General features: G+C 36.6%; 1 protein-coding gene across 1 annotated transcript in view; it reads left to right on the top strand.

Annotated features, from left to right (window-relative positions):
• Window positions 1-12,476, top strand: part of grk6 (G protein-coupled receptor kinase 6) — a 59,068-nt gene that overhangs the window by 34,146 nt on the left and 12,446 nt on the right. The window contains exons 7-13 of the mRNA XM_007565485.2: window positions 4,994-5,057; window positions 5,796-5,936; window positions 7,876-8,066; window positions 8,159-8,196; window positions 9,038-9,127; window positions 11,162-11,370; window positions 11,543-11,680. Of these exons, the coding sequence (XP_007565547.1) occupies window positions 4,994-5,057; window positions 5,796-5,936; window positions 7,876-8,066; window positions 8,159-8,196; window positions 9,038-9,127; window positions 11,162-11,370; window positions 11,543-11,680 (871 nt within the window). The remainder of the gene's footprint in view (window positions 1-4,993; window positions 5,058-5,795; window positions 5,937-7,875; window positions 8,067-8,158; window positions 8,197-9,037; window positions 9,128-11,161; window positions 11,371-11,542; window positions 11,681-12,476) is intronic.

The raw sequence follows: 12,476 nt of genomic DNA, 5'->3' as shown, positions 1-12,476 counted from the left end.
AGCAAGTTTAAAACCACAAGCTGCAATTACCTTTATGGAAAATGGAGAAAAAAATTCCTGAATTTATTTTTCAGTATTTTCCACACATTTCAGTACTAACAATACTGTTAGGTTCAAAGGTCTCCGAAAACATTTTTAAAAATAATTTCTGGGCTGAGAGTGCCTTGGGATGGATGGATGGTCCCAGGTTCAGTAGAGTTTTTTTTTTTATTTAATTTGGATAAAATAATGAAATCAGTTGGTGGAATCCCATACTGTAACTTTAAGGAGGTAAAAAAAATAAATAAATAAAAATAAACAAGAAAATGGTAAAATGAGTATTTCTTTCCAGTCAAGGAGTTTTTCTTGGATCCAAATAGATGATTTCATGGTCAATGTTCAGGTATAAACCTTTTTATCAATTGTGACTGAAGAACACATACAGTGTGAACTGAAAGGAGGAACCTGCAACAGCAAGTATACCAATATATTTTGGATAAACTGGCTGGCCAAGAGCACACATGCAACCACAGCCCACGTTCCTGGCCAAATCACACCCACATAGTGAGGAACACACTGCAAACGCAGACACGCCCAACTGGGCTAGAACCGAACCAGACATTATAACTGGCGAGAGCAAGACTTGAGAATGGAGGAGGGGCTTTAAATTTCCTTTCATCTCCACTCTGAGGCTGATTTGCATGATGTCTATGTTGAATCTAGATGCCAAAGTATTGCTGCCACCTGATTGGCTGATTTGGAGGCTATGTTAACAGGTGTACCCAATAAAGTGGTTAGTGAATGTACATTTCCTCCAGTAAGTCCTAGTTCTCTCTGAGGTTCTGCTTCTAGTTGGATGAACCTGGAAAATCTCCAAATATGCTTTGCATCCCCCAATTCACAGCCTAAAAGTGATTCTGAGTCGAGATTCTACTCTAATCTCCTCACCATTTTCTACAAAGGAAGCTTGTTTCAGTGACTTATGTCTCAGGTCGTCTGTTGGTCACGATCCAACAGGGCACCTTATTATTCTGCAGTCTGTTGGTCTGAAGTTAAATACAACACAAATACCTTCTTTCCTTGTGTTATTCCTTTGGAGTTTCCAACTGTGCAGCAATTACTAATGACTCTCCTGGGTTGAAGGACAAACAAATAATTTTTTGTAGAGTTTCAGTTGTTGAGAACAAGAGTTGTAAGAAATCCCAAAAAACTATGACATTGCTGATGTGAAAACAGGTGACTCCAGATACCCAGTGACTCCTGGAAGCAAACACTCTGGATGGAGGCTATGGGATTTACTGTAATGACAACAATCCAGGAATACTGGATTAGAGTTGTGCCTGACCTCATTTTTGTGTTGGTTTTACCAAGTGTCTCCAGCAAGACCAAACGTGTTTCTGGACTATAACTAAAAGCTGATTCTGGTTGGCAACAGAAAGCTTTAATGCTACAGTTTAAACCTGAAGAGCTTCACAAGTATCAGGATAGAAAACAAAACAAACAGAAAAAACACTTGCTAACAAGCAGCAGTTTCCCAATCCCACTCATTAACACTCATGGTGTTAATGAGTGTAAACTCCAGAGTCCTGTTCATTCACCTTGAATGATCAAACTGGTCCAGAGGGGGATGAAGTGGGAGGCATGATCCCAGGAGGAACCAGATTGGTGGCTGATGTTGATTAAGAGAATTATTTGTCTTCATGAATCCAATCAAGATTCAAAACAAACGTGAGATCTAAATTTTAAAACATACGGACCAAGAGAGTTGTTGGTGCTTTCATATGTTCAGCAATTGGTTTTGATCAACAGCTACCCTTAAGTTTTTATTTGCTCAAGTTTTAGACCAGTGCCTGAACATGTTCAGAGCAATGTCTCATCTTTTACCAAAGATCTCAACCAAAGACAACTTACCAAAAAAAACAAAAACAAATTAAAATTTGCTCTTTTGGCTCCCTGTTTCCAGCGGCCTCTAAGAAAGACAAGTTTTGTTTCTTTACATCAGAAGCTTTCAATCATCTTATAACAAGTACCATAGAGATGTGAAGATTTCCACTGTAATGGACAACCTGCTTCAGATGACTATGAAATAAGTCTTTTCATCTTCTGCGTTTTTGAAGTTGAATCATATACTTATTATGTCCAAAAAGTAAACATCACAATTGCTACACAAAGGGTCACGGTTGAGCTCCTTCTGATTGATCCAAAGTTGTTTCCTTTAGAGGAGGGCTACGTGGTTCCTCCACAGTTCTGAGCATTGCAGCATCTCATGAGGAGTAGGACCAACTGTGCCAGTAATAAAATGTCTTAAACATTCCTCTTACTCCAACATTAATTCCTCAGTATTTGGAAGCATGGCCAACACAGAATGGCTATATTTACTTACTCCACTGTCAGTGTTAAAACTACAATGGTAGTGGAGAAGCTTAACAATATTTACAACTTCTTCTATGCTAGTTGGCCTCGATGAGATCCATCCTGAGGAATCGAGCGGAATTGCATAGAAAGGCAATGGCCAGGCTACAGGTAGCAGACATCCGTCTTCTCATCAACACACCCCAGCTTCTCATAAGGGATATATATGATATATATATATTTCTTCAGAGAGATCTGGAAAACCTTCAAAGGGAGTTCACCTGGCTGCATCCCTGATCTCCAGTACTGATTGCTTCTGATGAGTCAAGCCATCCTACAGAGGAACTTCTTTTTAGCTGCTTGTATCAAGGGTCTTGTTTTTTAGTCATGATTCATATCCCATGACCATAGGTGAAGGTTGGACATAAACAGAACAATAAATCAAGAATTTCACCTTTCAGTTCTTCTAATTCTTTACCACAGAGTAAGGATCGCTCTACTCGAGCCAAACCCCAATTACTTTATCATCTGCTTGTCTCTTGAACAAGATGCCTCCATGAAAAACTGATCCTTGAAGTGGAGAGAGAATCTGACTCTTTCCCTACTGAGATCTATATGATCAGAGTTAGAGGAGTTAAATATCCCACAGAGGACAGAGTTTTTAACACTTTCTCATTATAACTATAACAAAGTGATTCCCAAAGAGCATCTCTCCAATACTGTATCTGGGTTTTTGACATTTGCATTTACAGTAATAAACATTTACAAGTTTAGGTATTGCAGAGAGGTAGGGCTCTGCAGCACCTCATCCACAAAGAAATTCTGATTATAGAGCAAGGCCAGACACAAGAGGATAGCTACCTTGACTTTCATACTGAAGCATGGTCCAAATTCTTTACAGTTTGTCCAATACAGTGCAGTCTGCCTCAACAGTCTGTTCTAAGGCTGGACATTAACATGGACTGCCTGTTTTCTGACTGTTTTTTTCTTTTAGTTTGATTCTGCCTCGTAGCTGAAATAAAACAATATGAATTTAAAGGAGGAAGAGATAGGCTAGAGCCTAGGTTAAACTTAGCTTCAACTGAAAAATAAGAGTTAGAAGGCTAGCCTGTTAGAAACAACAAACACTGTTACAAAGGTAGCCATTGCTTATATTAGAGCAAAAATTTGAATAATTAAATAAAATGATTAAATAAAAATAATTAAATAAAACATCAGTTAAAATTAGTGATGATATACAGTGCCTCATTTGCATATCAAAGCAACAATTAGCAGGTTGACAGCTCTCTATAGCCCACCTTTGTCACAAATGCAACCAGCTCAATATATGTATTCTTAAAGACCTCCTTAGCTGCCTAATAAAGGGTCATAGGTAAAACACCAGTGGTTTACATCAGCATTAAATAAAAACAAATGGTGGTACTAAGGATTAGGAGTTTTGTGAAAATTAGGAAAAGTTTCTGGTAATTAAAAGAAAAAAAAATCAAAGCTAGTAAAAATAAATTACATGACAAAATCAAAGAAAAAATCAGAAAAAAACTTTTTTAAATTGCAACATTAAATTGCCTGTTCTCCTGCTTTATTAGAAGACACTAATAATTAAAGCTTTTGCTGACGGATGCAGTTCATAAAACCTTAAATAGAATCACATGTTGTAGCTCAAAAGCTGAATGTTTGATGTGCACACACTGTAGCTGCCTGTGTCCACAAACAATTACCCACAATTACACTGACTCATGTATCAGCATGTTTTCAGAAATACTTCATCATCACTGAAGGGAAACCACAGCTAAGCAGAGGAGAGACGTTTACCTGTGAGGATTTCTGCCAGAAATAAAAGAATAAAAAAACAAACTCTTAACTGGTTGTAGAGCAACTAAAATCTTCTAAGGTTGATAAGGATGATAAAACAGTATGAAAGTCTAAACCTCACCATTTGAGTTTCCAGTTCTGACTTCAGATTTGGTCATGACGGTGATCTTTGCTCTGGATAATTACCGTCCAGGGAAAAGTATCTGAACCCCCCACAGATTTCTCCTGTTTTTGCTAATTTGGTCACACCTAAATGTTTCAGATCACAGAAGGAATTTTATTAGCACACTAACGTAACATACATAAGTACAAGCAACAGTTTTTGTCAACCCTTGGCAGCAACAACCCTAAAGTTTGTTTGACGATCTCAAGCAAAGTGAAAACACTACACAGTGGTACCACAATTCATGGTATTTTCTGTGGTGTGTGACTTCAAGTAATTTCTGGAAAACTTGCCTAGTTGCAGCTTTCTTTTCATAGAGTAAATCTAAAGTATTCACAAGAAAATGAAACTTGGTGAGCGGAGGTACAATGCTACTCGACATGCTACTGGGTGGCATTTGCAAACCAGCCAATTATTATTATAGTGCCATTTATTTTTCTTGATATTGATTGATTGGCTAAACACCCAGGTAAAATGTGGATGTTGGCTTCTGCTGTAGTGCCATTTTAATGCATTTTACGGTATATTTATTGTTTTAACTATTAAAATAGGCTGTTCTAAACATTTCAGAGGGGGTTTCAAGTACCTATTTCTACGTATCGGTGGTCTCTAACTCCACAAATACCTGGGATCCACTGCTGCGTACTACTTGTGTAATATAAGTAATTGTCTGTCTTTGTCCAACAGGCAGCCGGTGACTAAAAACACGTTCAGACAGTACAGAGTTTTAGGAAAAGGAGGTTTCGGGGAGGTGAGTACTGACTGTTTTCTACTACATTTGGATCAACCATAAAGTGTTTAGCACCACATTTCCTCCCTGCACATTGAATTATACAGAAAAGGGAAATGCTGCTTTTTAAGTCCCTAATTTATATATTTATATTCAGTATGACTATGTTATATATTTTAAAAGCAAAGCAGCTAAGATTTTGTCTCTTGCTGGTCCCAAAATGTTTCAAAATGTGCAAGGAGGTGCAGCACTTCTAAACAAATTTTCTCATTGGCATCTGAAAAGAGGAACTCCACCACTGACGTCTGAATCCCATTAGACTCTGATGAATGGCATCTCTGTACAGCATATTTGTGTAATAAGCAGAGGTCTTTTTGATTCCATGCTGGTCCCAGGGTGATAGCAGATTAAATGTAAGAGCATTGGGTCATGAGATAATGAGGGACATGAAAAGACACAGGGGTCAGGGTTAAGCTTCTGTGTTGGCTTCTGTTCTGCAAATGGTAGCAAATAAATATTTGCTGCCAGGATTTTTGGTGAATCATTCTCCAGTTTCATTACTCAGTTTGGGTCAAGCTAAAGCTGTTAGATGACAACAGTAGCTTCTTTTTGTTCATTGCTGTTGTTTTTCCTGCATGGCATTTTTGTGGTAACACAAATACCTGTAAGCCCCAAAACAACTAATCAAACCTCTGCTTTTAATGCTTTTGATTCTGCTTAGTCTAATAGATTTCTTGCTTTTCTCTCCATTGCTCACAGGTGTGTGCGTGTCAGGTACGGGCCACTGGGAAAATGTATGCCTGCAAAAAGCTGGAAAAGAAGAGGATAAAGAAGAGGAAAGGAGAGTCGATGGCGCTCAACGAGAAGCAGATTCTGGAGAAAGTCAACAGCAGATTTGTTGTAAGTGTCTCTGAACAACCCTGTTTATTTATGCAGTGAAATACTGCCACACTGAGGCAAAATGAAGTTACCACAGAAACAATTATGTTCAAAGACAAAGGGCTGTGAACTGAAAAAATAAACAAAGCATGGCCTAAAAAACGTTTTCTTACTACCTTTTTCTCTATCCTTTCCATATCATAGATTGAAATACTGTTGTTTTAATTAACAAAAACAACTATAAAAACTTGCTGAGTTGAGTTTTGTTTAAATGTGCAAAAGCTACAAAATCTGAAAGTACACTTATCGCTAAGAGTTGTCTCAATCATCTTTGCTTGCTATTTACTATTTATGAATTCATATTTCAGCTTGTCTACTTAAGCTATATATAAAAAAAATAAAATTTCCCTCTCACCCTCCGTGGGTGGTCTCTTTCATCCTCTGAGTTCGGGTCCTCTACCAGAGGCCTGGGAGCTTGAGGGTTCTGNCAAGATACTGCGCAGAACCCTCAAGCTCCCAGGCCTCTGGTAGAGGACCCGAGCTCAGAGGATGAAAGAGACCACCCATGGAGGGTGAGAGGGGAATTTTTTTTTTTTTTTTTATGTATATATACACACTTCTCTACACTTCTCATGTAATCATCCACAGGCTTAGCTTTGAATTTAGCAGTCAGTTAGCCATCTATGACATTAGCAGTATGATTAGCAATTTCTAAAGACTTTCACAGTGCGATTAAGTCTCAATTTGTAATTAATCTAATTTTCTTTTCAGTTCCTCTTTAAGTTTTCTGTTACTCCTTCCCTTTTACATTACCCATTTTCAGCTGCAGGTGCGTGATCAGCAGTCTTTGTAACTTTAGCTTTCCTTTAGATATCTGCACCATTAGTAGCACAATTATAATTTATTGGTATTTTTAGCTTTAGTATTTTGATTATGTGCTTGACTTCTTCTGAAGCTTTGTATTCTGTCTATGTGTTATGTTATTTTTACTTTGTGAGAGATGTTTAGCAAATGCCTTAGCCTCACTGTAATTTTAGGAACGCAGTTAGATGCATTTTAAATGTAGCCTTCAGAGTGCTGCCTACAACTTTTGCTATTTGAGAAGGTATTTATTTAATGATGTAAGAAATGTCATTTTCATTTGTTGGGAAATTTTGTTTTCTGTTTACTTTCTTTTAGCTCTTGCTTCGGCATTAGCCATTCACTACTTTTGCTGTATTGTTAGCTGTCAGTTTGCGTTGAGTTAGCTACCTTTTTTAAAAATTACTTGGGTAATGTCATCAGCAAGTCTGAATGCTTGACTACTTCTTCAGCTACATAGTTTATGTGTTACTTTTGTACTTCTATTTATTACTTTGTGCTGTGCTTTAGCTTTGTTATTACCCAGTGTGACAGTATGTAGTTAGCAGTCTTTATAGCTTTAGCTTTCAGTTAACCTACAACCTACCACCTTAGCAGTTTGATTAGAGATATATTAAATGATTTGTCTCCAGGTTAACACTATACCTGTATTGTTTTTAGATATTGCCGTGTTTTTTGATTGTTGACTGGTATGCTTTAGCTTTGTCTCTAGCCATACCTAACTTTAGCCATACCTAACTTTAGCAGAGTAATTTCTTTAGTATATTTAACTATTTAACTTCTTATGACTGTATTGGCTGTATATATATATATATATATATATATATATATATATATATATATATATATCATTATAATATCATTAGTATTATCACTAGATGCTTTGCTAGCATTTAAGCCGTTTAGTTTTTGTTTTTTCATTTTGTGTACTTTATAACTTCAATTTTCAATTTTCTCTGTTTTTTTGTCAACCATGGTCGGAAGATATGATTTTTAAAAATTAAATTTATGGTTAAATTTCGGTTGTCCTCTATGGCCCACTAAACTATGAGAGTCTCCACGTGATATAATCTCTAATACATAGTTGGTTTCTTTCTAGGTGAGTTTAGCGTATGCCTACGAAACGAAAGATGCGCTGTGTCTCGTGCTGACCTTGATGAACGGCGGAGACCTCAAGTTTCACATCTACCACATGGGAGAGGCAGGCTTTGATGAGAGGAGAGCCGTGTTTTATGCTGCAGAGATCTGCTGTGGTCTGGAGGACCTGCACCGAGAGCGGATCGTCTACAGGTGAGCTCCTTTAAAAACTAAAACCAACTTCATCTTATTCATTCAGTCTCTCTCTGACTCTGTGGATGCATTTTTTTCATTCTGTCACTCAGGGATCTGAAGCCAGAAAACATCCTGCTAGATGACCACGGTGAGTTCTATACTGTGATAGACTAACGGAGAGCAACACACCATGTAAATTGATATGTAATCCACTGATAAAGATGCTAAACTTTATTTTTATACTTCTTAAAATGGAGACTTCACCATTTTCAGATAACTTTAATGGGTTTTAATGGGCAGAAATAAGTCCTAAAAAGTAATAGTTTTGAGGTTATAACAGCAAATATAAACTTTTTTTGCAATAGTTATCTATATTAAAAAAATATTTAAAAATTTGTAAGAGTGTTAATATATTCATTCTTAAACAAATTTCTTATTTGAACAAAAATGGTTCAAATTAATTTAAGACAAAATGTCTATAATTTTTTGCATTTGCCGTTTTTGAATATAAACAAGCCTATTTCACTTTTAATTAACTACTCTAAAGCAAGTTTCTTACATGGTAGCTTTTCCTGGAATACTTATCTTGCACATTATTTTTGATGCTTGATGACTTTGAAATACATTTTCTGCTGTCGAACAGCAGAGGGCGATGTGATTCTATCAACACTGATGTGAAATCTAATAATGAAAATGAAATTTAGAGAAGTGTCTGTTTTGACAAACATAAAAACAAGAAATATCTTTCCCTCTGGGTCAGACATTAAGTTTATGTGATTAAAATAAGTGGTGCTTTCATTTAAATATTAAATTATGTGAATTATACCACAAACATAGGAACAAATTACTCCAGATACAGCACAGAGTTATAGTTCAGATAATAAACCCAGGCTTAAAAAGGAAAAAAAGTATTACTGCAATTATTATTTTGAGAACACTTGCCTAAGTCAGTGTCTATGTCCTGTATGTCTCCTTGTTTTTGTCTTCAGGTCATATCAGAATATCAGACCTGGGTCTGGCTATCCGTGTGCCAGACGGAGAAACCATCAAGGGCCGGGTGGGGACAGTTGGATACATGGGTGAGTATGTTTACTCGTTTACTTTCTGCTTCATTTTATTTGTTGAGTACGCAACACATTTTGAATTATGTCACTTTGCGAAAACCTATCGATTTTTTCCAAATTTTCATATTCAGAAAGCAAAATTACTTATTTATTTTTTGATATTTATCCAAGATACAGCAACCTCAACACTTCCAAGCATCATTTCGAAAAGAATATCTTCAGTTGTTGTACCAATATCAAAATTTTTTGAAAAGTCCAACTTTTATTTTGAATACAGGTACACCTATCACAATAAGCAGTAAATTAATTAATCGCATGATAAATTAAAATAAGCTCAATAATTTCCATTTGCATCATTGTCTATATCTGTCAGACTCTTCTCAAGCTTTTTCTTTTTTTTTTTATTTGTTTATCAGGAGATCATACATACACTGATATTACATACATTTTGCAAAACTTACATGACTTCTCCGATTTTTTTTTCCCCCGTAGCAAACATAAATCACCGTACTGACATAACAAAAACGAGACAAAATAAGTATAAATACATAAAAAAGAATACATTAACAAAAAATAAAATAAAAAAATAAAAAAAGGGGGAGAAGGGGTTTTATGGTATTGAGAAGCTAAAAGGCAACAATATTCTACCCATTTATTCTGTAAATTTTAGTCACATGACATGATGAGTCAGTCACATCAATCTATGCATTATAAAGGCAGAGATTTTATGTATGTCACAAAAGGTGCCCACTTGCGAGTAAATTTTGCTGAACTACCTTTCACTGTTAATAAAATTTTTTCTATCTTTAAGCATGAGCTTACAGTATTAAGCTATTGTGAAGTAGATGGAGGTGTAGGAGATTTCCAGCAGAGTAAAATGCAGCACCTGGCAAGGAGAGAACAGAAAGCCAAGACCTCCCCCTGTAGGGGTGACAGATTAAGTGAGGTCCCTGGAACTCCAAAAATGACAATTAGTGCATCGCTTTGGATCTGGATTCCAAAAACCCCTGAGAGTATGGAAAAGTATGGAAATAGTTCCAAAATTTTTGTAAGCTCGGGCAAAAGAAAAACATATGACTTAAGTTGCAGGGAGAGGTCTGGCATCTGTCACACTGGACCAAAATCGAAGGAAAAATTTTAGATAGACGGGATTTTGAGAAGTGGACTCTGTTTATCACTTTAAACTGTACAAGCTGTAATCTGGCACATGGTGTGCTTTGGCGTATGCTGAGAATAACTTTATCCCACCATGAATCAGACAGTTCAACACCCAATTCACGTTCCCAAAGAGTTCTGGTTTTACCCGATGAATCGGGCTCAATTGCCATAAGCTTTCCATATATATTAGAAAGGGGTGATTTCAGATTGGGTTTCAAAACTAGAAGGTCGACCCATGGTGGGTCAATAGGAAGAGTTGGAAAATTTGGGAACAACGAAGAAACACAATGTCTAATTTGGAAATAGAGAAACAGATGAGAAGTAGGTATGTTAAATTTTGAGGACAACTCTGAAAAACTAAGAAATAGACCTTCTTTGTAGAGATCTCTCATTGGACAAATGCCTCTCTCATGCCAAATTCTTTAGCCAACATTAGTGGTTGCAGGAGAAAATATATGATTTTTTAATAACGGCATTTTATTAGAGAGAGACATAAATTTAAAATGGGACCTAAATTGTGACCAGATCTTAAGTGTAGAGAGCACTATAGGATTTGTAGTAACAGAGGATAGTTTAATTGGTAGTAATGAATAGATATTTGAGGCAGGTGAAAAAGATGTAGAAATCGATTGAATTTCAAGTTTACACCAGATCAGATTAGGTGAATTTAGTCAATAAATCAATTTATGAATATGTGAAGATCAGTAATACATTGCAAAATTGGGTAAGGAAAGACCACCACTTGTGGTGAACTGTTGCAATAGAGAAAGCCTCAGTCTGGGGGCCTTTCTGCTCCACAAAAAGGAAGAAACCTTCTGATCCAGGGACTTAAATTCTCAAGCTTTTTCGCGTTACTGCAGCTTTATCAGTTTTCCTCCTCATGTCATTCAGCCCCGGAGGTGGTCATGAACGAGCGGTACACCTTTAGCCCCGATTGGTGGGCGCTGGGCTGCCTGCTGTATGAGATGATCGAGGGCCAGTCGCCTTTTCAGCAGAGGAAGAAGAAGATCAAAAGGGAGGAAGTGGAGCGGCTGGTCAAGGAGGTGCAAGAGGAATACTCCAATAAGTTCTCTGAAGAGGCCAGGTCCATCTGTAAAATGGTAAGATTTTCATTTTCCCTTCATTTCACTTTATTACTTCTATTCGGGACTCTACTAATGATCCTCTTAATTGTAAAGCTAAGATTTCAGGCTTTTATTTTGAAAAGTGTTTTTTTATGTTTAGTACACATGCGCAGACTTTTTGAAATGTTTGATTGTGTAAACTCCTCAGCTGCTGGCCAAAGATCCCACAAAGAGGCTGGGCTCCCTTGGGGGCGGAGCCTCTGAGGTCAAAGGTCACCCAATCTTCCGCCCCATCAACTTCAAACGGCTGGAGGCCGGCATGCTACAACCACCCTTCATCCCTGATGTAAGTCCATCAGAATTACTGAAAATATTTGCAGCAGGAAAATATAAAGTTGTTCTGAATGAAGGTTTTTGTTTTTTTTCTTTAACTTTGATCAATGGTTTCACTCAGTTTCAGGAGAGTATCTTTAATTAATGTTACTAATTAACATATTGAACAAGTAATTGATGTCCTTGTATTCCGATATGAGACTTTCAGAACCATTGGGCTCAAAAGTGCCGAGTTGCTACTATTGGCAAGGTATCTGATTGGATCACCTTCTTTAGGACAAGTAGGATTTACCTGTCCCAACAAGCATTTGGAATATGAAAAACATAATGTTTAACAATCATTAGTAAATTTCATATCAGTCTGAATCTTTGAATAGTGTGGGGTAAAATAAAACCTTTGATTGTATATAATTCTCTTCTGACATCTATTTCTTTTCACAGACCTATACTGTGTTTTGAGTCTATTTTACTTTTTCTTAATTTCACTTTGCAGCATTTTCTCCAAGATTTCTGTAATATTTTGAAGATTTTTTTTTTACAAGTAAAGATAATTTTTCTCAGACATTTAATAGCATTGAAACTTAAAACTTCAAAGTACGCTGATTCTAAAGTGACACTTTCCAGCTCTTCTTGAGGAATATAAGGTCATGTTCACAAGGCAGATAAATCCGCTTTTGTTTTGCTCATATCAGATCCATACGTGACTTTTCCACAGCAGTTTGAACAGCCCAGTGGTGGGCTGTACTTAAGTACAATTTTCATGTATCTGTACTTTACTTAAGTAGATTTAATAATGTATCTGTACTTTA

Source organism: Poecilia formosa, unplaced genomic scaffold (assembly GCF_000485575.1).
Source record: "Poecilia formosa unplaced genomic scaffold, Poecilia_formosa-5.1.2 Scaffold177, whole genome shotgun sequence".
Taxonomy (NCBI): domain Eukaryota; kingdom Metazoa; phylum Chordata; class Actinopteri; order Cyprinodontiformes; family Poeciliidae; genus Poecilia; species Poecilia formosa.
This window is presented reverse-complemented; position numbering and strand designations above follow the sequence as displayed.